This window comes from Chamaea fasciata, unplaced genomic scaffold (assembly GCF_029207755.1).
Source record: "Chamaea fasciata isolate MVZ Bird 193981 ecotype frontalis unplaced genomic scaffold, bChaFas1.0.hap1 SCAF_2, whole genome shotgun sequence".
NCBI classification, from domain to species: domain Eukaryota; kingdom Metazoa; phylum Chordata; class Aves; order Passeriformes; family Sylviidae; genus Chamaea; species Chamaea fasciata.
Genome location: NW_027094087.1, coordinates 76310754 through 76337474, shown reverse-complemented (window position 1 = coordinate 76337474; position 26721 = coordinate 76310754). Strand labels below are relative to the sequence as shown.

Here is a 26721-nt window from a genome sequence, read left to right as displayed (position 1 = left end):
TGCATGAAGAACTAGCCTCTGAATGCTAAGCAACATCTACACACAAATAAATATTGCCCCACTATCTACTAAATGGAGATAATTGCAAATTCAATAAGAACCGTATGAAAATATAATGGCATGAGAACAAGGCCAGAATTATAAGAGCAAGGCAAACTGAAGGGAAAAAGAAATTACTCCAGGTTCAACCAGAAAACCAGGTAAGATAACAGTGAAAGAAATGAGAAGAAAAACTCCCTGCTGCTGTGCTCTGCATGAATATTTGCATCTGCCAACAGCCCATCAAAAAGGAAATTGGCACTAAGTCATAATTCACCATTTGCTATTTATATTCTGGCAGCATTATGTTTGTGCAATTTCTATCAAAGCCTCCATTTTAGGGATGGGGATAAGAAAAGGAGATATTGTAATCTAATTCTGCAACTGCTGTTTGTATTTTCTGAGTTATCTGGCACTTGATGTGCACCTCATGCATCACTTTTTATTCAAAAATTGACATTATTTATCCAACAATGATTTTAACACGGTAGCCTGATTCAGATACACACAAAAGCTTTGGCAGACATTTTCAGCCATGCATTTTATGTGATTTACACACTGGCATGCAAAAGACAACATTTAATTGTGCATGCGTATTGTAATCATAGCCTGGTGAAGGCAGCTCATTGGAACAGTGGAGATAAGTTTACACGTAAGCAGCATATTAGTATGTTTCTGAAGGCTTTTCAATCTGGGAACTGGTGGAGCCCTTTACACTGTACCAAGGTAAGGCACACTGCTTTAATCACTGCATCCTAGCTATAAAGGTTTCTTTAGATAACTTTAAGCTAGTCAAATTTCACTTCCAAACCACAAATTATCTTAAGTAAAAATTGGATATTTCCTCCCACTCTCAGAGTTTGAGTATGAATGAGAATGTGCATCTGCCATTGCAGAAAGCATCCCTAGTTCTGACTGTAGATACAGCCTTTACAAGTGATGAGCACTTTCTCCCCTGTGCAGCAGTGCAAACGGCTTGTAATACAGAGACCTGATACTGCACAGAGGAAGGACATCATCACCGAATGAAGCGGGGCAAAAACCCAGGAGATACACCCAGGACTCCTGCATCTTTCCTGTTTCTCTGGAGAACACCAACAGCAAGGAATTGAACCGGCAGTTACAAAGGAGCTGCAGAGAAGAAGAGAGAACAAAAAGGATAAACAATATAAGGGGACATGTTCTAGTGCATAGAAAGGAAGGAAAAAAAGCTACCAAATGAGAAGAGCAAGAAAGTGCTAGAACTTGAACTAACGTCAGCAGTTTGTGTTATCACCAGGCAAAAATTGTCAATAGATGATCATGATCAACTGAGAATAAACAGAAAGAGAAATGAATGGACAATTTAGAACATTTTGCTATTCTTTTATCCTGTACCACATAAGCCTCTGTTTTGCACAGATAGCTTTCTGTTCAGAACAACGTTGGAAAGCAGCTGCACAGGGATCCCAAAATCAAGATACCTTCATCCCTCAAACAGGGTAGAGAACAAGTTACAGGCAGATATGCTTTTGAAATTTAAGATACCGAAAATCAGTGCTCTGAATGGCCATTCACCATGCTCTGCGACAATCACAAACCAGTAGTACTTTACATATGAGCCCAAGTTTTCTCTTCTTTTGCTCAGTGCATAACTATAAACTGGGTGTGCTTTAAAATGTCCCAAGTCTAACATGACACTGTGCTCTTGGCAAAGCATCACACTTATACTGCACTTCTCTAGCTGTGGACAACCATACTTTTTAAATCCAGAAGGTGGAGAAAGGCAGCTGTTTTCTCCCAGAAGTTTATCCCATTCATTTGCCTCTCCGGAACATATGTCCAGAAGCATGGACAATTGTTTTTCATAAAGAGCTTAAGGAAAGTAACTTGAGCTCGACCACCTTGTGTTAACAAAGAATGGGCTTAAGTAAATCATGTCATGCATGTTTACCACTGCAGCACAGCACCAGTGCACTCTTTCTCCATGGCACACTTTATTTTGCAACTTTTACACTCTTCCCAAAGGTAAGTGATATGGGAAGAAGCTTGGTGAGAGGACAATCCCCATGGCACGAACTGTTGGGAGAAAAAGAAAAGAAATTTCTTCTCCCATAATGCATTCAACCCTGTCTGGCTGCTGATTCTGCTTGGTTATAATGATGATGTTAACCATTATATCCATGTCATTTGACTGCATGCAGGTGGTGAGGATGTTCCTTGATATCCAGCTGATCTGTTTCAGGTATGAGGGATCCACATCTACTGGATCTACAAATAATACATCACAGCATTTTTCCTTTAAGTTTTTTAAACTGTATGATTCTGTTTTACAGTTAAATGCTACATAAATACGGTTGGACTCAAAGGTCTTAAAGGCCTGTTCTGACCCAAATGATTCTATGACTTCCTGTTACCACTGGAACAGAAGAAAGCCAAGTGTAGGGATATACATGCACCTCCAGAGAGCAATTAATCCCGTCCTAAAACACACATTTGAGATAGGCACGTCCTACAACACACATTTGAGAAAGGCATGATGAGCAGCCTGTTCAAGGTACCATGCATTCACCCTAGTATGAATGAAAATGATTAGCTGAGGCTTTGGCACCTAGCTTTTAAACATTTCAAGGATGGAAGAGGTGAACCTCAGTCTCAGGGGAAGGATGCACACAAGAGGCAGTACAGCTCTCCTCCCACCTCTGACCAGAGGCAGAACACACCTCCCATCACCACTGAAACAGGAAAACCTAGAGGTAGCAAAATCAGAGTCTGTACTACTAGATACCCATGCATGTAGACTTTGAAGAGGGGAGATGGCCAACACCTCCCACTGTTCCTTGGACATTTGTCACCTCCAAACAGGTGGCCCAAGGAAATGCCCCGTAACTGGGGAGGATGGCCATGCTCCCCACGCAGACCATCAACCCAGCCTCACCAGTACTGTGCAAACCAATTTAGAGGTGTAGACACTACTACCAAAATTCACAGCATGAATTCAGTGACGCCTTCAGTCAGGGCAGTAGAGTTCACAAACGCTCCCACACTGCCTCTGCATCCACAGCTGCCCTTCCTGTGCCAGCTCCATCCTCTGCTTTGTGCTGGCTCACACACTGGTGCCTGACTTGGTGAGTCAGCTCAGTAAGAGAGGTGAAAAGGCAATATTTGAGAAGCCTTCCATGATTACAAGTTAGGCTAATTTATTCAAGAAAATTACATGCATTTCCCAGTTATCTTCAAATACATCTATCAAGTCTGAGAATGGACTGGATTTGTTGGCACTTAAAATTACATTCCCACTTACTCTATTCATTCTACAGAATCTTAACAAAGAAATCAGCAGTTTAAACAGTCTGCTGCCTCAGGTTACAGAAGTTTGCTTGTGGATAATTCTCTCTCCCACTTTGAAAAGCACATAAATTATTAACACACTGCACTAAAATACCCTGTCTTTCAAGAAAGACATTCTAAACATTTGTCAACAAAAATCGGTTTAATGGGTAGCCACTAACAATATTCTGCTGAGAAAAATACAACTGATGTGTTTGAGAGTTGAAGAAAAATCACTTTTCTTGTAATTTCAGAAGACCCAGCAGAGCTGGCGTGACAATTAGAGAATATTTAAATGCTTGATATTCACTGGAAATAGTGTGACAGCAATGGCCAAATAATTTCAGGCACGAGAAGAAAAGAAAGTCTCAGACTGATGAATAACTGACATTTGACCTGCTGTTCACTTCCTAAGCTGGAAAAAAAAAAGTGATTCATAATTGAACTGAAGTTGAAGCTGGCTAAGAAAGCATAAAACACTGTTTTACATTTCTGCATTGCCATACTGCCTCATGATCTTTTTATTAAATTGTTTATTTCACTGGTTATAATTGCATATTGAGGAGAAGCATAAATACCTAGGACAAGGCAATTATCATAACCCACAAATGCTACAGAAAATAATTCAAACATTTATAAAACTGTGGCTGAGATTTTGAATTTAATAGGTAACACAGCACTTGTGGAAATTTATAAGAAAGCACATGTAATGTTTGTTATTAACTACTGAGACTTTCTAATATTTAACTTTTCCTGGCACACATTCTGGCTTGAAGCTGGTGGGAGCACAGTTAATAGACAGCATTTTCCCCTCAAAGGGAATATGAACCACCACCATATGACTGCATGAACAAACCAAACCAGCCAAACAAAAAATCCCCATCCAGAACATTATCCTTAAGGAAAAGACCCCAACAGGACTATGAAGTCCTTCTCTCTGAAAAATTTGGGATTGAGGCAGAGAAATTCCCTGCCGAGGTACTACATCCAAACTCCAGTGGAAGATAAACAGTTGTAGATCCAAGACCATTTGGTCTTTATTCTGTATTCTCAGGTAATATGAAGCTTTTCTCTTCCAAGAGAAGAGCAAATTAAAATGTAATGTTTAAAAGTGACATTTATGAAGGATTACACCTTTACCCTGCTTTCTATTAAGAGACTCCTGTTGCTTAAGAAACCCATGTTAATCCCCCAAAGCAGAAGACATTTTCCAAGCCTGCATATTTCACAAAGCTTGCGTCCATTCAAAGGGAAAGGAAGTTGACACAATACAAAAAACAGATGTTTAATAAACTTGAGTAATTGGACAGGCAAGCATGTTTTGGTCATTCCAAAAGACAGCCACAAAAAGGAAGCAACTATTCTCTTGCAGACACAATAAAGAAGACTTTGGTTTGGTTTTAATTAAAGAGATCAGATCCTAACCAAAAGAAGAATCCTAACCTCCTGCGACATACTTTGATCTCACCTTTGATGCCAAAAAGAAAGAAACAGCTCTCATTTGCTATTTAGCATCAATAGTATCATCCCAGTCACATCATCTTCATTCACTCAGAGAGTAGGATATGATCAGTGACAAGCATCGTAACAGTCAGGGTTAAATCTGCTCTGAGTCACCAAATCATCCCGGCATTCTAACAAGAGTATCAGTCTTGTCCTCAGCATTTCTTAGACAGGAACAACACTGACTCTGCGTTTAGGAGCAGTTTTAAAACAGATTACTTCTGGCAATGAAACAACTATAAAAGTAAATATAAATGGCATAGACACTAAGTATGAAAGGTTTTGGGTTTTTTTTTTTTCCCAGAAGGATCTGAAGTAGATGCAATCATCAGCTATTTTTACCGATCTTTAAAAACTGTTATTTCAATTTCACTGCTTTGAATCTACAGGGGAGATCATATCAAAACAAACATATGAAAATCTAAGTTTTGCTATGGCTTTATGGAATAGTCCCGTTCGATTTCAACTAACTTAGGTGAGAAATAGAAGCAGAAGAAAATCAAGTAGTACAGAGCTGTACACCTCCACCTTCTATTATATAATACACAACCTATGTTTCGCAGTGCTGGGTTTTGCAAGTCTTCAGGTTCAAGTGTCAACCTTTCGAAATGCCCAAGATATATCTATATATGATTATCATTATGTGTACACAGGAGGAAAATGTTCTTCCTTCTCCACATTAGTCATTTTAGCTAAAGCTGTTATCCTCTTACCTAGCAGAAAGGAAATTTGCTCATTCTATCAGATGGACATAACTCAGCCAAACACTGGCTGAAACAGAATGCTGTGTTTTGGACCTCTGCAGTCTCCACTTAGCATATCTAACTAATTTTTCAGTAAATACAGCCAAAGCAGAAATTAGAAACAAAAAGCAGGGGAGAAATATATTCCACACTTGCACGCCACATCATGACCAACAGCTGCAAGTGCTGGATGATCGTGAACTCTTGACTCATGGGTTGATTTTCAGGCACTAATCACCTGCAAATGCAGCTGACATTTAGCCCTTGTGTGAGAGTTTGTGGCAGGTAAAAAACTAAAGATACAGAAACTCAGTCATAAAACCCTGAATAACTTAAAAGGGGGGAGGATGTTCTACATCATTTATCTTCTTATAGCTGAAGAGACAAAAATGTGCTCGAAAAAGATAACTGATGAATTTTATACTTTCCTTATATGTTAAAGGCAGGAAATACAAAGTCAAAGTTACGTAATTTTTTTTTTTTTTTAAACATCAGAGCCTACCTTTCCCCCTCCTCCTTCAAGCATGTGTACCCAGCCAGCTAACTGGATGTGTGTGAAAGATCCAGGAGTATCTATTCAAGTGTTCACTAGCTTTTTGGAATACAGGAATATAGGAATGTTGGAAGATTCTGCAATGAAATATTGTTTGTTAACAGCATGTAGCATAAAAGATTTTTGTTATGTATCCCTTTCTTTTACAATACTGCATTTACAACAATTGATGAAAAGGCCTTCATTGTGGCTTCTGTTTTTGAAGTCTCCCATGCGGAATCTCTCCTCATACTATGTGGAGTTTTTCCCATTAAAAAATATACTTTACGGGTCCAAATATAGGCACATGGATGTCTCTCCTCTCTTTTTTGTTCATTTGGGGTTCTTTTCTTGTGAGAAGTAATACAATGAGCCAAACATGATATGACTATATGGCATCAAAGCACTAACAAACACCTAAAGAATTAATTTTCCTTCAGAAATTCAAATGACAGTGGAGTTACCTTACTTTTAAACAGCCCAAAGAGCAGCAGCATGGAGGGGCAATTGAAGTAGGTCATATTTTCCTCCTGTTTTGTTATATACAGAACAGACATAAAAATCTGATGGATTTGGCACTCATAGTAACAAGTCATCTGTATACAACATGAGAAAAGGCATTGCTTAAGAGCAAGGATACTGAATCATGTCTCCTGGAATATAATTTAAAAACAAACCAAACCAAAATTCAATAAACAAGAAAAAATAAACGAGCACACAATAAAAACCTAAAACCATGACAACATTCAAACAAAACAATAACAAACCCAGTAAAAATACCACATAGATAAGGTCTTACAGCTAATGGGATGGTGGTACTGAAGGTATAACAAGAGTAGCACAGAGGTAGGATTAGACAGATGGACAGTCCCAACTACTTTACTAGTTCCCCCAAACTCAGGAGGATGTAGCAGCAGTATCTGTTTCCATTTTTACATAGACTTCATGAGCAAATAATAAATTGGCATCAATAAACTTCATACCATCCTACAAGGCACACTACAAGCATCAATAAAGCCACTCAAAGTTTGGCTCACTTCCTAACACAGAAAGGTTTGTGCAGCAAATTTCATTCCTGAAATTGTAGAAAACACAAATCCTTCTCAGTTTATACTTGTATCATATTTGCAAAGTTATTTTCATAATTGTAGCAGCTCAGGTTTTGGGAAGTGTAGTTCAGATCTTCAACCACGCAAAAAGTCTTTAATTCTCCACTGAAAAGCAAGCCCACAGATGTGCTTAGGCATGTATGTTTAACATCTTCTGCCCACGGCCACACTTGCTGCTCCTAAAATATTTTGTTGAAATGGTATCACTTTCCTTTTCTGTGTAAACGGCACCAATTTGGCTTAAAACACGAAGCTTATAAATAGGAACATGGGGTTTCCAACATGAATAAACACCTCAATTTAGATGTATCAAAACTTATGCAGTTTTGTGAGATGGGATTAAAACAATTAATGTATTTTAAAGCAGACTGAAAACAACGTGTATTCCTTCATTTTACCATGCATAGGTTAAAGACAAAAGGCTTTAGAAAAGATTTGCTGTAAAAGACTTCGTATCTAAACATCCTGCATATTTCACTACAAGGTTTGACTTTCAAACCAACTGGGCTTTCCTTGAGTAGTGACGGTTATGAAATAAAAGTCTCTGAAAACAACCATATTGAAGTGATCTCAACAGAGAGTTGTTTAAATCCCCAGGTCTTCAAGGTGTTGCTGAAGACAAAAACAGATGAAATGCTGATTATCTTCTAATATTAAAGATGAAAAAACACTGTTTTCTTGAACTCCCAGAAGCAAGGATGGAGTTATAGGGTGCATTGCATCTACATGATCTTCTATTTTCTTCCAAACAATTTAATGAAAGACCTAATCTCAAATTGGTTTCTGTTAAATGTCTGCACACCATTTTCAATTTTCAAAATACAGTGAATTGGCGTCTACAGACAGGTAAAAAAAACCCCAAACTTGTCTCTGGAATAATAGAGTTATTTATACCACATAAAAGAGCACCAAAATTTTATTAGTGTTTGATGATTTAAACTATAACTACACTTTTGAACAGCAACAATTATCTAAAGACTGCTTTAACCTAAAGACTGCTTGCTATGGCATTTGGCAGGCGTTCTGAAAGGCACAGAAGCGTAACAAGTTGCTACATACATGGGCATTTCACTTGATGTAAGGTTCACATATAACCTGCCTGTCCAGAGAATTTACCTTCCACTAAAATAAAATCTGAAATTGAACACATAGTTGCAGTTGGATCACGAACAGCAGCAGAGAGCAGATCAAAAAGCATCTGCACGTACACAAAGAAAATAGACAAACAAAATATCTTAAGCAGGTCATAAAAACATTATAAACATTTTAAAATTATAATTTTGCTAATCAGAATTCCTTCATGTTAATAGAGGGATAACATTTTTCCAGGGCATTCTATGTCTAAGACCTCTGTATCTCACTGGTGATCATCCATTTTACAGAAGGGAAAACTGAGCCAATGAAGGCATGGAAATTACCATAGCTACAGAAAATGCAAGTAACAAAGGATGAAATCTGAAATCAGGTTTCTGCTTTCCTATTCATTGAACCCTGAAGACTTTGAAAAATATACATTCCAGTACACTTCCATAACAGCAACAGTGTTCAACTACATTACATGTTAATTGTGTAAGCATGGCATGTTAAAATCATTAGCGGCTACTAACAGATAGATCTTGGGAAACTGGATCAGTCTTGGTATCAAAACTAATTCTAATTGATTCTACTGATCACAACCACACACCAAATCAGCTCTGTCTCCTTGGCAAGGACAGATCTAGATTAATCTCAACAGGGTACAGACAAACTTTAGATGAGACTGCTTTGCTTCTTTCCTTGCACTCAACTTCTGTGAGAGCATTCAGTGCTTGTAAGAGTGATATAAATTACGGAAAACTTTGATGACTTCAAGTTAATATCCTAAGGACTTGCCAGAGGAAAGACAAAAAAATCTGTATAGATCTACAGTTTACTGGATCAAGAAAAAAACAGCAGCAAGGAAATACATCAACTGTTCAGAAACTAGAGGAAATCACTAAGGTAGTACTTGAAGAAAAAAACCCACCAAAGACCTTAACCTCTTCTGAAGCTGTTCAAACAGAAATGGAATTAATAACTGTAAACTACAGTTCACTTCCCTGTTTAATGTTATTTTATTGCACTATTATCTATTTAATCCTGATATACACAACAGCCATTTTCTCAGCAACACAAATTCATTAGCCAAAGAATTACAGCTGAAATAAAAAGAGAAGTGGTTTGAGAATATGCATTATCAGAAATACCTAAATAATCTTTAGCCACCCCAACCTCCACATCCTTACCGGAATGTCAAAAGTTTCTTGTGTGTCATCCAGCATCTGAATTTTGATAGAGACAAGTTTTCCTGGAGGTGTCATAGGTGGTTTCTGTCCATGCTCCAAAGTACTGATCCCAGCATTTTCCTGAGCTCCTAAGCGGGATCCTGCTGTTGGTCTCTGCTCAGTTTCACCCATGTTTCAGGAAACGCGTTTCTTATATCTGATAAAAGAATAAGGGTAAAGAAGACCGTATCAGTCATAAAGAAGATGTTTTGCACATAAGCATCATGGTATATATGCTTACAGGTAGTAAACTGTATGACTATTAACAAAAAGTAAGAGCCATCACAATTTTTTCTTAATGTCTCATATGAAGACAAGAAAATCAGACAAAATTTTTTACTTTTCAAAATATACGGGCTAATCACCTCCTGAGGGTGAGGCTGATAGACAGGCCACGGTACTGCGCAAGGGAATTTTTTTTTTTGTTCTCCTGGAAATGTAAACAAGACCACATTGGAAATAGAGCATGACAGAACCCAGATTTCAATTAATTATGCAAATTTTTTATTATTTATGAATCAGGCTGTTATCACCCCCAGACAGGATTCTCAGAGAAGGCAGGAAGGCGAGATGAGCAGGTGGGACAACCCAGCACTTGCTGACCACGATTTCCTCTTGGCTACATCAGAAATTTTTCCTTCCAGCCTTCTCTGGCCCTTTGCAGTTGCCACCTAGATAAGGGTCTGCAAAGCAGGAAAGCCAAGGGGTACAAGATGACATCAATTATACAACAGGGGACCAGAGCTGCTCTAGACCTGGGGCCTGGCCTAATACCACTGATGAGTCAAGAAATGTGAGGACACACTACTGGGAAGGCCAGAAAAAAAGCCAACACTGATTGGAAAATTCTTCATTATTGGCACAACTTTGAACCATCTTTTTTAATTCAAGCACCATTAGTTTTACTTGTTGAATGTTACAAATCACGTTAGAATTTTACTTCACTTTTCCTACCCTGCTTTTTGACATTCTAGTTGGGTTTCTGATGAAACCTACTTCTACTGTCCATTTATCTTTCTTGGTAAATGCATTTTCATTCTGCATGACTTTTATACGGTGATCAACGACCAAAAGATGTAGCACACAGATGGGCACAAATGGAAATGTAACTTTCCAGCTGAACAGAAGCATAAGAAGAGTACTGCCAATCACTGTCTGGCTTTAACTCTGAGGTTACAATTATTGAGAAGCTTGTATGGGAAAAAAAGGAAGCACAAGACAGCCTATGAATTTGTGAATTCATCACTAGTGCTACAGGATACTATAAAGAACAGAGACAGGTAATAAGAAACCAGTTCCCACCATAAGGATAGAATAAAAACAGCCCTGTCTTTGGCAGGACACACTATTTACTACACATTACTCTTCCATGTCCTGACTAATCTGTTCCCACTGATTTTTTACACTGCAAATACCTAGGCGTAAAAAATTTTAAAACAGAACTTGGCTTAAAAGAAATCTTAGCTGAGAAGGAAGGGAATTAAAAATTTTGGATCCCACACTTCTAAATATCAGCTCAATGGGCACAAGTGAAAGAGAAGAAAAAAATGCAGGCAAGCTTTTGCAACAATTTGGCAGTAACCTGCCCATCAAAGTCAGAGTGAAACCTACCCAAGCCCATGCCAACCAGAGAGGCAAAATTTTCCTCAATTATCACTGCAATCTAAAAATCTATGAAGAATCAATTATATTTATTTTATTCTTTAAAAAAAATTAAATATTTTAATAGGGCAGGCAGTGCCAACAAGAAAGCTGCAGTTCAAGGCAGGAATTCCACAAGAAGAGACACCAAGCTCTATGTAGAATGACTCCAGGCCCCTTTGCAAATAACTCTGTTTTTCCTGTGTGTGGAGTACACAGGGTCATCTAAAAAGGTAGCACAGGCACCCAGACTAGAAGTGCACCAAGATTCTGGTCAGAGTAAGAGCTCTTCTGAAGTCACTTCATGCCCCAGACAGCACCAAGGGGGCAGACAGGACCTCTACAACTGCTGTGTTACTACAGAAGTTACTAGCTATGTTCTTTCCATTAAATCATAAATACAAAAATCAATCCAGTCAGTTCAAGTGATACCATTAAATAGTCCATGCAAGGAAATATTACAGACATTGAACTCTTCTATAAATGTTCTTCTGACTGATGATACAGTGGCCCACACACATAATCAGACAGGCCAATAAACCTAATGAAACACATAAAAAACACTTAAATTTAGGAACCAAAAAAATTATGGAGGAAAGGTACAAGCAGAACCTCTCCATATATACAGCTGAGAGATTTTTTATTATTATTAAGTTAGTAATATAGAAATTCTTGTTTTACATATAGATTGAACCATTTGGTTATAAACACACACTTTCATCTGAAAGCAAAGATCTAAGAACCATTGGCAACCCTGATCACAAGCATCTGCTACTTGGAAAATTAAAAGAAGACCTTTCATTTTTTTAACCTATATGCCTAAATATCAGCATGCTGCACTGGAAGTTATTTAGGGTCCTTTTCATAGTGACACTAGTCTCACTATGCTGGTGTCATAACATCGGCATAATATTTTTACTATACCTTTATGTAAGAGGCCTTAAAAATTACCCTCTCTAAAATAACACAGCACATCAGTCAAGCTGTATACCTTCCTCTATATCACTTTGATCTAGGACACAGTGAACTAAGGTCACAGAACGCCACAGAAGAGTATTAAGCAAACACTGAGCAAACCTGAAGGGATTAGGATGTCTAATGTCTGTCATGATGAAGAGATGGATCAGGTACAAACGATAGAGAAATTCAAAGACACTCTAGTAGAAAGACAACAGTAAACTGGTGAAGGTATTAATCAAGAAGAAAGAGCAGCAGCCACCAGATTCTAACATATGCAGATCTAAGCAAAATGTATATGGAGACAGACAACGTGAGCAGAGAGTGGCAAACAAAAGAGGATTCATCTGAACTCTGAAAATTAAGTTTCTGCCTGCTCTTTCTGACAGCTGTTGAAACCCAGGGCCAAAATCAAGTTCAGGTTCACTGGGATGTCAGTGCCCTTCTCAGTAGTGCTGGAGCACCTGCAAGATGGAGAGTCCACTGCAGAGAATGAACCTGTATCCTTAACTGGTGTGAGACAGCAGAGCTGTCCATGGGGGAGTCCTGTCCCCTTCTGCTCCTTCCCAGCTACAACCCATACAGTCCTGCCTGATGCTGAGCACTGACTCTCACCTTCCTCAGACTGAGCCACAGCACCTCCCTAACTCAAAAGAAAATAATACAATGTTTTGCTCTTGGCTAGACCAGTAAATTAAATCAGCTCTCGGCAGGCTGGAAAACCCAATGCCAGGGTGAGCTAAGCCCAGCCAGCTGCTGTTGGGCCACTGGGCTGACTCAAGCTTTCTCTACTTACAGCACCTGGAACGCACAAAAAAACCCTACAACTGCCATTAGACAGGAGATGTTTTTTTGTTCTAACCACACATTAATAACCCTTTTACACAGATACTAAAAGCCTAGATTAAAAATTTAAGGTCTATATACACTTATGCAGTATCTGGACAAAGCCACAATATGGTTCAGCATAAAGCCACCTTAGTTCTCCATGTTCAAAGAACACACATTTTATAGCATTGGAAAGGCTGTGGCAAATTAAAATTTCCACATATTTTTCTTTGGCAGGATGAAAAAGTATCAAACTCACTTAGTCTAAAGGGAGCTACGAGTATAAACAGCACTTGTTGGGGCTGGGGAATGGAAGACAGGGGCAGGAATAAAGTGCTACAAAAATTACAAAATACTGAGAAAAATAGAAGCAATATGTTGGAGTAGATGCCACTGTGATCTCTCACCTACTCTGCTCTTTAGGTCAGACCAGGGCTCAGATTTTGATGCAAGAGGCTCCCAAAGCCTGAAGGCTCCTGTTACAGGAGAGAATGGTACCATGTATCTAGGCCCTTTCCACTTCTTTTCCTTTCCTTTATGACACATTTCCACAGCATGAAACAGAAGGAAGCACAGTGCTCAGTACACTCCTCTTAAAGTTGGGGAAGTCTGAGACACAGTGGGGTTGTGTGAGTATAGCCCTACCAAATAGCAGACCTGTACACCTTCAGTAAGAGAAAATTCTATACATGCAGCATAAATTGTCAATGATGCTGCCTTTTCATTAGAACATCAGAATTACCATAAAAATGAAATCAAGTATCTTGAACCCATATTAAAAAATAGTAATAATATAACAAGGCAAAAGGACCAGGAAGCCTGAAACTAAAATTCAGACTGAAATGATGGGAAGCAGACAGAGGGCCAATACAGTTCAGGTTTTTATACTGTGAGGCATTATCCCACTTAATTTCCGCAAGTCCCTGGTAGAAATGTACAAAGCAAATATGATGATTTTAAAAATTACATTATTCATGTAAATCACAGAATCATAGAATAGCCTGTCTTGGAAGGGACCTAAAAGGATCTGGGAAGTCCAACCTATAATTTCTTCAATAAAACTCAGCATTTTTGCAGACACAAAGAAATGGGAAAAGCTCTTAATAGAAAAATAGCTCAAGCTTGAAGCACAGTAGTACAGACACAAGTGCTAGGTGTCTGTTTCTCTGCTTGCACCCAGCAGACTAAGTTTGACTCAGACTCTAAAGGAAACCTTGCAGCTAAAGGGATTTGTGTTCAGTTTCTTGTCTGCCCTTTCTGCTCACATGCACAATACTCAGATAGAGAAGGAAGGCAACAAAAATTTCCATTTTTCTGTAGACTGTCTTCTAGCTCAAAACAAAAAAAGTTAACATTGTAAGTGATGGCTGCTTCATGAAGTCAGAAGCAGAGAGGCTCAAGGTGAGGTATGGTCAAGATCAGCAAGAAGATAGGTCATGCCTAGTCCCCTGTACAGTCAGTGGAAAAGGGGATGGAGGGTGAAACCCTTAACCAGGCTTAATTTCTAAACACAGATTTATCTTTTTCTTCTATTTCCTGTCCCTAAAGATGCAGAAAATTAACCCTGAAAAACCTGCCTGACCAAGAAAACACCACGGCTGCCTATCATAAATTAGACAGAGACTTGCAGAAGAAAGTCTTAGAATCAGATTCTTCAGCATTCTGCAGACTTTTTAAAATCTGCAGCAATAAGAAATTCCCTCAGCTATGCAAGACTATCTCTAAAAGAATAAAATTCATCACTTGTACTGAAAATGAAGAGAGCCCACAAAGTTGCTTATCTTGTTCAAACTCTGAAAACCTCTAAATAACACTTTCTCATGCCTTGACCCAGTTTCTGTGGGATGGTTATGCAGCTGGACAGACTAAGTGCTCAGGTTTGTAAAGCAATTGCGTATGCTTAGTTAACACCAAACTAGCTAGAGCCTGAAACTGATGCCAAAATTAGGGACCTGAGCAGTAACACAAAGCTTTAAAAACTCTAACTTAACTATACCAATAACGTAGCCTGAAGTCGAGAATAATGAGCATTTATGACTGTACAGGATAAAAAACACCTCTTGAAAGTCTATCAGCGCAGCATTCAGAGTGTCCACGTTAAATTCTGGCTTTAGGGCCATTCAGCTTCCAACTGGAGCTCATTTGTCTTCATTGCATTCAGGTCCTAAAACTGTCTGCAATTCAGTGGCACTAGCAGCTGTCCCAGATTCCAATTCTGCCAGATGTCAGTGAAGAACGGTCCCATCCTGCACAAATTTGATGTCTGCTATCTTTTCTCCTCAGCCACACACCTGTCAGTAGATCTATCAACAAGTGCAGCAATAGATAAATCTGTGCTTTTCCAACTGCCTCTGTGAAAATCCTCATCCCTTAAGCACAAATACAGACTGTTCTGTGAATTAAACCAATCTGGTCTACAAATACTTTATTTCAACCCACAACATTACAATTACTTTTGATGGCCATCAGTGATATTGAACAAGTCGGCAGACATATTGATTCACTTTGTGTTACATTTCTGGACAATGTTGCATTAGAAACTGATTGCAGGCAAGAAACATTCCTTCTTCCTTGCATCTCACACAAGCAAGCAAAGCCACTGTACTTATGTAAGTGAGCAATTAAGTAAGCAAAACTTTTTACATTCACCCTCTCAAAGGAACTCCTCAGAAATCTGTTCATAAAAGTTACTCTTTGGACTGACTGTGACTGTTTCCCAACCTCTGGAGACCTGACTTCACTTTGTTCTTCACCACCCCTACCTGGCACCCCTGTACCATGATCAACATCACCTACTTGAATCAGGAATGCCAACATCATATTCAAAGCAACACAGCCAATTTTAAAGTTTTTAATTCAGGTTTTAAATCAGCACTGCACAAACAGGTAATTCTGGCTACTCCTGGAAGGAAAATTAGTGTTTCATCTGCTAAGCCAAGGGGATGATTAGCTCCAATTCCTCAATTAGTGACTCTCACCCAACAACTATATTTCCCTCCACATCCAAAGGCACAATCTGAGCAAAACAGGGATCTTGTGGAGCCATGAATCCCTTAACAGACCAGAGGGAGGTATTTCCACACAAATGCTTCATTTGTTATTAGACAAGTTAAAATTTGAATTAAATACTGCCCACTTGCTTTGCATTTACTGCATCACCAGTTAACTACCATGTATGCATTTATAACATACTTACACATAAAATTCAACACTGTTTTGCATTGAAAATACATCCCTGACACTTTACTTTTCCAACTGGACAAGACCACAACTATTCTACAAAATTTCTGCTTTATCTTGGGCAAAGGGGAGGATATTCCTTCCTCACTGTGAAACTCCCAACCTGCTTTCTGAGATGTTTTTCAACCCACTGACAAAACTGCCTGCATAAGAAATTATGCTTAGGAAGAAGCTGTAAGCTACATATCATATACTTACATACTCCATTTTATTTACACCTTGTCTATTTTGCATAACCTGCCAATTCTGTCACTAAAACCTATGAAAAAGTAAAATTCAGCACGCTCACACAAGTAACAAAATGTGATTTAAAAAAAAATCCATGGGAGAAAAATATTAAGAGTATAGAGTACATGAAATAGGTGACCCAGCTAATCCTTCACTGATGATAAAATGTGTTGTAGAAGTGAGAAAGTACATGTTATCATTTTATGAAGACGTAAAGCATTTTAAGGTTAAGATATAAAAGCATCACCATGTGGGCAAAAAACTATTTCACATTATGAACAGAAAGACGGTGGAAGCTTTATTGCCACGTGGTAAAGGCTAGGAACATGTTAAGTAGAGTCCAAGAAAACCTCTACTCTCGTGTTTCCAACCAGCAGAGTTTCCTGATTAACCGGGTCATCACCTGAGCCCACAGTTTGTCACTAGAAAACACAAGTGAAGTGAGTAAGAACTTTAAGCAGTTTGGTGGTTCAATAGTGGTACAAATCAATCCTGAAGCCATTAAAAGCATTTTCCAAAACCCTTTCATGCCATCACTCTGCATAAATAAAGCTGTTGCACCAGCTGGAGTGCTCTGGGCTCATTCACCCATACAACACCTCGTGTGAAAGCCAAGCCGAATGTGCTTATAGTAGAACAAAGTAATCTGATTTACTTCCAGATTTAACAGAATTCTGAAAGGGATCCAGCAACTCATACCCAGCTTCAAGCCCAACGCAGACGTTTTCCATGAAATAAAAACATGTCAAAAGAATAAATAACACACTACATTAATACTACTGTTCAGCAGTTGGGGGAAAATCTGATACAGCCCTGGTTTTGAGAAATAAACCAGCTCAAGGGAAATGCTATTTCTCTGAACCAAGTATGAGTATACAGTAGAGGTATTCACACTGCCTGAATGCAAGCCAGATCCTTCAGAGAACTGCTGAGCACCAGAGACTAATTCAGGCATTCAGTGGCCCTTCAGAGGAGCTTCTCCCCGCACTGAGCACACAGACCCCTACCAGAGACCAAAACGCTGTGGTCAGTGTGCCTGGCCCTGCAGAGAGCCATCAGAGGTGTCACTCCAGGTAGCCTCACACCTGTGCTGGCATGCTGCATGAGCAGGGAGCCCAGGAGCTGCACACTGTGCTCACTCAGGGGTAGGCACCCCTATGGCCCAGCGCCCCAAACCAGAGAGTCAATGACATCAGTGCTCAGCATTGATGCCTATCCAAACATGTTAAATTGAGGCTGTAATGGCCTTGACTAGTTTCCTTTATGCCCAAAGCTTGTGATCAGGCTCCCACAAAATTGCTACATAGCTTGTGCACCAGGAAAAACGCATTTATGGCCAAAGTTCTACACTCAGTATATAACCCACTATAAAACCAGAAAAGAATTCCTGACTTTTGAAATATTTCAATGTCTGTTCCCAAAAGAGACTTTATAAGTTTGTAAAACTGCTTGTTATAATTAAATATACAATGATTGTTTTGTTTGGTTTCTTTTTTAATTAACTCTTTTTATATAAGCCTTTATTATTCTTGACCAAGGAAACACCACACTTAATAATGACACAGTACCGGCAAGAAATACTTGTACCATGAAGAAAAAAATTGCTTTATGTACTGTTGTTCAGAAAAAAACTTAATATATTCACTTGCATCCTGCTGGAGATAAAATGGGTCATGGTGTGTGATTGTATAGTATTTACCCTCGAGTGTTTTATAATTATGCCATTATTCTTCCTTCAAAAATTCTTTTTAAAAATTACTTTCGAACTTCCTTAGGTTCCTAACTCATTTCTGTTCGTGCAAATACTTCAATCCCTTTCAAGTGAAAGACTACCTGTCCTAAGCATCACAGTCCAGACACTGCCTGCCCTATGACAGCTCTCCTGATCTTTCAAGATAGGGTGCTTTTGTGTCTTTAGATAATTGACAACACTGCGTTTATTCTGTGAACAGCTATCAGGGACACCGTGAGAGATACACGATTATACTGTTGTTACAGACACATCCTCATTTTATGTTTGGCTAAAATGTAAGTATTATATATGCTGCATGAAGACAGACAAGGGTGGGGTCTCACATAAGACAGAAGCAGCTATATGAGGTGCTGCTATGTCTGCAGAACAAATGTCTTTTCCCACTGCAACTAACTTCACAATGAAAACGAACGTAAGTGTCCAAAGCACAGCACTATTAGAGCAAGCTTTAGAAGCTGCACCTAGAGAAGGGCCTTCCTGTTCAACCACACCATTGTCTCTTTATCAACAAACCTGTTTCAGTACAGATTACATCCCTGTGATAACACCTCAAAACTAATTACTCACCTACTTGGAGGTGTGAAAAAGCATTATCTGCGGAATCTGTATTTTTTACTACTAAAGGGGACAGTGGAAAGCACCGATTCTCTTCTTCTGTTCTCCTCCTTGCAGCATTGGCAAGGAGAGATAGCAGAAACACCGCCAAAGCAGCCCACCAGTCTGCACTGACCTCCTCAAAATGTCATTGGAAGTAACACTCCAAAACAGCCTTCACAATCCAAGCAAGGCAGAGAGGTGTAGGGCTCAGATCCTTTTTTAAAATTCAGGTATCACGAGGCAGAAGCTGAGAGTGAAAGATTAAGCAGAAAGAGGGACACAATAAAGAATACATTTCAAATAATCCAACGTGAATGCTGCCTGGAAGATTTTAACAGGTCTTCTGACTCAATACAAGGCTTCCAGTAAAGCAGCACGGCAGAGGACACTGCTGTGCTGGGCAAAGCAGGCATGCTGGGTATTAGATTGCTCTTCCTTCCCTTGGAGAACATCCTATACTCCTCATATTCCTTTCTTGGCTCCAGAGTCTCAAGTAACTTTAGATTATGCTGAACACGGAAATCGGTTTTTATACCCATATCCGATGGTAGCACGCAGCACATTCTCGGCAGGCAAAGACCTTTAGAGAGTCAATACCCAGGATCACCCAGGAGGCTTTCCTAGCTGAGCACACTTGAACCTCACACACTCTCCCAGTGGCAACCCAAGAACTGCCCACAGAGTGAGTGACCATGCGCCAGCCTGGGGACAGAGGAGCCCAAGACTCCTTTCATCTCCATGGCTGCCCAACTGGAGCAGGTCCAGGCTCTGGAGCAGATCCAGGCCCTGGAGCAGAGGGAGCCCATCTTCCCTGTGCTGGCCATGGCCGGTCTGCCGGCACCCGGGCAGCAAGGAAGCAAAAGGAGTACATCTGGAGTGCAGCAGGGACAAATGCCAGGCCTGAGGGAGACGAAGGAGCAGACTGGGACAGGGGCCCAAAACAGGAGGGAGAGCAAGCTCAACAGGCAGGGAAGGGAGCCAGGGATCTCTAGGCAGCACACAAAACAAGGCAGGAAAAAGGAAAAAGTTGACTAAACACAAAACCAAACATTGGACAAGGATGGGGAAGGGGCACCCATTCAGGCAAGGTGTCTGCAATGACTCAAGGGAGGTGAAACTGCAGGTGAAATATAAGAGAGTAAGAAGCCAAAACTGAAGAGGTGTACCAAAATGGGTGAAAGGATTGTCAGGAAGGGCAAGACAAATGAGAGAGGGGAAGTATGTCATGTCTGATAGAAAATAGCTTATTTCCTTGTGTATGGACAATGACATCAGGCTTTACTCCTGGCAGATTCCTCCAGATTGATTCCAAGCCTGTCAGAGGTCAAGAAGTATTTGGACAACATCCTCAGGAGGCACATGGTGTGACTCTCAGGGCTGGCCTGTGCAGGGCCACGAGTTGGACTCAGGGACCCTTGTGGGTCCCTTCCAACTCAGGATGTTCTATGATTTCCTTCCAGAGGTGGGACCAAAGTCAACAGCCCTATCCTGCATGTACACAACAACTCAGAGCTCTCTCCCTCTCAGGGTGAGAGCAGTGCAGAGAAGCACGATTGTCTGCTTCCACTGCTGCTCCCATCTCTGACCCCAGTGACAGAAATCCCCAGTGAAGGGTGTACACCCAACAGTCGCTATGTCAGCTTTCATTTTCAAACAGAACAGATTCTCATTTTCCTCTTCAAATAAAGGAATACTGCACAAGAAGAGATGAGAATCAGGAACTGTTTGCATTAAAGCATGTCATCAAACAAGTTACCCTTTTCCGGTTCTTGGACACCATGACCTTTACCATTTCCCTCCCTGGATCTGCCAAAAACCACTCTGTCTATTTCATTACACAAGGAAGCTCAGCCAGTAGCAGGAAGCACTCAGGATTTCTTTTTTCCGCCCTGATCTATCCTCAAGGCTTACTAACTCCTTGAACTCTACTGTTAAGACAGAATTAACAATTATCTTTCTGTCCTTTCTGTAGAAAAGGCTGATCTACTCTCTCGAAAAGTACTTAGTCTAACATCATGATTGATTGAGGAGGAGGCATCACAGTATCCTTACTTCCGTAATGGGGAATTACAGACAGAAACCCCAAGTGTTCAAGACATGTAGATACTTGCTCCACTAGGAGTTTAGGGTCTTAACCCATTTATTGATCTAGGTCAAACAATGAAAACCCACGGCCTCTGTAGGTCCAAAGCAGGATTCTTAGGGCCAAATCATGCTTCAAGTATTTCACAGCCCACAGCTTGCTTTAGACACGACTGCAGGCTACATCCAGGAGCATGAGGCTTTCTGAAAATCAGCTCTCGCTAATTTTCTCAAGCTTATCAAGAGTTTAACCATTTTCTGGGTGTTTAAATCACTTCTAACAATGCAGGGAATTGTGTTGAGAACCAAGTCCAGTTCCTTACAAGCAGGAGGCCATCACCATCTTGAGCCACCCTTGCCTTTCAACATCTCCGAAAGGCAAGGAACAAGAGTTTTCTCACAGACAGTGCAATAGGTAACAGTGCCCTGCGGTAGGAGAACTACCACCACACCCAACAAATAACTCCATACAAAGATTGTTACATGGGGAAAATGCAACTAAGTAATCACACTTGTGTTGTAAATCACAAAAAGGGAGAATTACATCTTTACATTATGAACTTCTGCTTTGCAATATTAATCATGTTCTTTAAGCAGCATCTGATCGATAATGATATTCCAAGTATTAAGATGGGGTGACTTCTTATGTGAAATTTAAAGAAAGCAAATCACATGACTGGCATTACCTTGAGAGTCAAAAAAACAGTATCCCTAATTTTCATAACTCCTGAATATGAATATTTCAATTCCCACAAGGTCTACAAGTGAAGCATCTGCCTTCAAATTACACCTCATTACCCAGACAAAATAAACAGTATAGGATTTGCTTTTGGCATTCCTTTCACCCTGCCCCCAACTGCTCCACTCCTGTAGATGCACCAGCAACCTGAGAGCTCCTCCAAATATATACACCCTCTGATTCCAGCCATCCACCACTCCCAGTCACACACAGACACACATCCCAATCTCTGCATCTTTCAGGGGACGAGGTTAGTACTCATGCAAAGCTCAGCACACTTCAGGTGCATGCACACACAGAAGCCTTCCCATGTGGAGCACACTGGTGCCCAGTGTTGGAGGGAACAAAAATGGATGTAAAATGACATAAGTGTTGGATAGATCGGAGGGGAAGGAAACTATCATCTACCGTGCATTGATCTAATATTGGCAGTTGTTTTATTTTATGTAAATTCATGCACAGAATATTTTCAGGAGTTTAAATCACCACAGCAGAAAGGTGGTCCACTTACAGCATATTTAAACATCTACCAGGTATGGAAAATTCTCCCCTCTAGCATCAGACAGGATTACATTTTCAAAGGACCACTAACATGGCCAGGCTCTGCAATCTGGGCTGGCCTGCATGAAGCAATCTGCACTTTTCCCCAGGGAGCACATCACTGAACATAGACGTAGTCATGCTCTCATCCTTGGAACTTCTTTAGCTCATGTTTGGATTGGGACATTGAAAAAAAAATCAACAAATGTGAAAACAATGCATTGCTACCCCTTAGAACCAGGAACCTCTGTATTTGGTGAAAATCCCAGTGTGCTTCCTCCAAAAGGATGACAAACTCACCTCCACTTCAAGAAGAAGAGATGTTCTTCAGAACAAAGCAACAGCCTACCTGATCCACCTGTCCTGTACTGGTGATGAACAAGTCAAGGCAGGTTCCTGCCTCTGAGGGAAGGCTGAGAAGACACATTTCCCTCATCTGTATTTGGGGGCTGCTCTTCTTCTGCTCTCCAGGTGCCAAAACAGGCATATAAAATACTACAGAGTATCACAGGGAGGAGCAGGGAAGCATAGACACATGCTGCAGCTGCCAAATGCAAAGCAGCACAGCATACAAGCAACAGAAAAGACTTCCAGAAGTTTCATCTCTTCTGAACAGCTGTACCTTAAGCAGTCCTATCTGGTAGCACCTTCTCCCTAAACACACAAATTTTGTCCAACACAGCACATGGACAAAGAAGACATAACTCTGATTGATTCAGAAATAGGGGAAAGTCTGAAAGTATTTACAACCAGTAAATAAACCAAGAAGAGAAGGAATTAGCAATACACTGCAGTCCATTCCCTAACGTATTTGCAACCAGACATCACATCAGCCTTTCTCCATTCAGTCCCTACTGAGGAGGGTCAGGGCACCCTGACCACAAAAGCAGCAGCAGGAAGAAAGAAAAAGCCTGGTACCAGCAGCAACACAAACAAACTTACTGCAGTTTCTCTTGGGCAGTCAAAGAAAAATGGTGATGAGAAATGGATCAGCAGAACCGACACCTTGTTCACCAAACAACCCACTAAGAGACTACACGGGGGTTTTCCCCTTTGCAATTCAACCCAGGACACTTTCCCTTTGCTCCAAAACCTGACACTAAAAGACATGGGTTGAAAAGGCTGCTGTGGGGTTATTTACTTGCTTTCCAACATAAATAGGAACGCTGTGAGCCTCAGGAGTGGAACACTGAGTACAGTACCCCCCCCCCCCCCATTAGCTTCTGGAGCTTCTGGCCCAGCAATTCAACAGGAAGCAATGCAGGAAATCCAAGGCATCAGTGTGATTCCAACCCATGCCCTTCCTGTCTGAGGGAAGAGATCTAAAAGCATCTAGGACTCCCGCTAACAGAAGCAGTCAACACCTCTGTTGAAGGCGAGGGGGGGCAGAAATTCAACTAAAGCTAAACATAGTTCAGCCAGTAGACATCAGAGGAGACCATATTAATTGCCAAGCTATGTTCCACCTCCATTTTTGTGACGTTCAAAGACAAACAACACTGCAATCCGGAGGTAGTGAAGCCATGCCCAAGCTCTGGGAACACCAGCCAAGGCTGTGTAGCTCAGATGCCGTCTCAGCAAGTACACCAAGAAGGGAAAGCAGAGGTCACCCAGTTTGCCTCCCCTAGCTCCTTGCAGCTGCAGCCCAGGCATTGCTGTACACAAAGCAGTATTTTAAGACTTGTCCTGCTAGTTACATCCACGATCCTTAAACTGTCTGCAACATCCTAGCTGTGATGTTACAGGAGACACAGTAAAGCTGCCAGCCAGACTCTGGAATAGGATGCTATTCAGGCAGCAGCGCGGGCTGCTAAAGGCACATCAACATGTACTCTGCACTTCCCCTGCTCAGCACAAGGCAATGTCAAGGTTATAATTATCCAAGGTATGCCCAGGATGGTCCCTCACACATCTTGGACTATTGCACCCGTTTGTAATGGGCTGCAGTCTACCAGAGTGGCACTACTGAAGTATAGGAGACAGGAGCAGGAGGTAATAGCCTTGGCACGCTACCATTGAAGTCACTCCCCAATGTATTAGATACTATGATGAACTTTCCTCTTTAAAACAAAACATCAAACAAATCTGCCTGACCTGTCAGTCAGCAAACCACAACAGCAAAAATATACAAACAAAAAAGGAAATTCCAATTAGTTAGAGCTGGGGGAAGCAGGGAAAGGAAGAGAATATTCTTTACTGAATCTATTTTTAGGCTATGTAAGGCTGTCTGAAACCATGGCAATGAACCTGCTATAAAATCCCCTCGCCAGCTCAATGTTTTGTTTCCTTACAGACAAGGATAAATGAGTCCATACTATGGATTAAATGGTCTAAACCAGAAATGAATAAACAATCAGGCTACTGGAAATGCATTTGTTTGTTATGAAAACTACTGGTTAAGAGAGGGAGGAGCAGCTGATCAGAGAGACCAACCCATCGGACAATCCCATGTCTCATAAGCAATCCTTTATAGTCCTAATAAACAGCACTGAGATGGGACTGGCCTCCAGACTGCATCTCTCCACCTCCACCATCCTTGATTTCTGGGTGTATTTTGACATTATCAAGTGCACCCTCAGTGCCCAGGTTCACTCTTCAGGATGGGCCCCCATGGTCCAGCTGTGGAGGTCCATGTCCCCATCCCACCATTACCTTTCTTTCACCCCATCAGCAGCCCAGTGCTGGGATTAAGGCTCAAAGGAACAGGTAATCTGGCAGCAGCACTGAGACAGCAGGTACCGAGCACGTGAGGGCTGCAATTGTTTACCCAGTTACTTTGCTTAACTGTACACAAAATTTGTAAGAACTCTGTAAGGAGTCTACAAGCCTTCCAAGTCCAAGGCAGAGTTTTTGCAAAAGAATTGAAGGTTTAGGCTTATCTTTACTGAAGCACAAACATTATTGCATGAAACAAAGAAATTGAGTCTGACCAAGTTTTTACCCCGCTGTTCATATATACTCAATAGAAGTGCCACCAAAGAAAGGAAAGATGTCAGGGTTCACACTCCTACCAGGCTGATGGAGAACACCCCCTCTGTCTTCCACTCAGAATTGCAAGTAAAAACTTTGGTTTGTATTCTGATTGGTTTAAAAGAGGAAAATAATACCTTCACAGTTATCCTACAACTTAAACATGGGGTTATCTCCCATGCTATTCAGTGTTGTGTGAAAATGAGAGCAACCACTTGGTAAAAATGTGCCTCTAAGATATTTGATTCCGATATGTCATTTTCTAGTGCTTACTAAAAAGAATGAAAAAGAAAACAAGCAGATAGTTTAATTTTCTTAAAATGCATACTCCCTTGGCTTTGTAAAAAAACCCAACAAAACAAGAAAGCTGGAAGAAACAATACTTCACTCTTTTGCCATTTAAATGAGAGTAAAAAATCTACCCACAGCTGAAAATTTAGAAATTTCAACAATTTAAATAAAATATTTCAGAACTAATAACTTCCATTAACACCTTTATATCTGCTGCCAAAATAGCTCATTCTAAATTCTTATGTGGTTGGTGGTATTAAATTCATCCTGGTTTTTAATCTGCTGCCATGCATGCCAGATTGGCTGCCAATCTATGCCACTTTGGAGGACTGAAACATCCTACAAAGCACAGCTCTGCCTTCGTAACAGCTTTGCTTGGTATGTGGGGGAGGAAGACAGAAAACATACCTATCTCAAGACAGTTAATTAGATACCCAGTTCTTTAAAGACTGACATCCCAATTATATTTTGATTCTACAGGCTACCAAGTTTTCCGCATGTATCAGGAAGAAGGGGGGGAGGAACATCTCCAAATCTTTAGAACTGTTACTCGGCAACATTCAATGGAAAAAAAAACCCCACCCAAACACATAAAGGTAAGAATGCTGAAAACATTCAAAAATGCAAGATTTCTTCCCTGCACAGACCACAGTGGACAGGTAGTCTCCTCTGCTCAGTGCTGTTACAGCACACCCATCACCCAGGCAGTATCAGCTTCCAGCATTGCTAAGCAACACCACGCCACATTACCTCAATTGATTCAAGGGAGGGAAGTTGATTCAGGAGCCACTGAAAAAGGCAGAATATAGATAAAAACGGCTGCACAAACCTCACACACACAGAAGCCGGGATCCGGCAGTCAGAGCAAAAAGCAATTAAGGAAAACCATGGGGACACACACACAAACTGAAGAACAAAAAATAACCACGTACATAAAGACAGAAGAAAGGGGGAAATGAAGTTGGTAAAAGAGAAGAGCGCTGCTGTCTCACCTCAAGTATTCTAAGGCTAGAACAATGAATTACCTCTTTCTTTACCCAAAGTAAAAAGCAGTAAAACAGCCAGAAAGCCATCAGAGGCATGGCAGGCTAAGTCTGATCCTCATCAAAAACAGAGCTTGCACATGACTGAGGATCTTTGTTACAAATACTGAAGATCAAATGGCAGGAATTAATATGAAACATTCAATTATGAACTGCTTCAAAATCAAAACACACATCAAGTCTTCAGAACAATAAACATCTTCCCTTTAATGCTGATCCGAAGTTCTATTCATGTCTTAAACATTTGAAGATTGATTTAAATCCTGTTATGAAT

The 26721-nt window shown here is 40.5% G+C and overlaps 1 protein-coding gene across 4 annotated transcripts in view; it reads right to left on the bottom strand.

Annotated features, from left to right (window-relative positions):
* Positions 1-26721, bottom strand: part of FARP1 (FERM, ARH/RhoGEF and pleckstrin domain protein 1) — a 210423-nt gene that overhangs the window by 161827 nt on the left and 21875 nt on the right. For all 4 annotated transcript variants that reach the window (XM_066176379.1, XM_066176381.1, XM_066176382.1 and 1 more), the window contains exon 2: positions 9500-9695. In XM_066176379.1, coding sequence (XP_066032476.1) covers positions 9500-9670 — 171 coding nt within the window. In that variant the 5' untranslated portion in view covers positions 9671-9695. The remainder of the gene's footprint in view (positions 1-9499; positions 9696-26721) is intronic.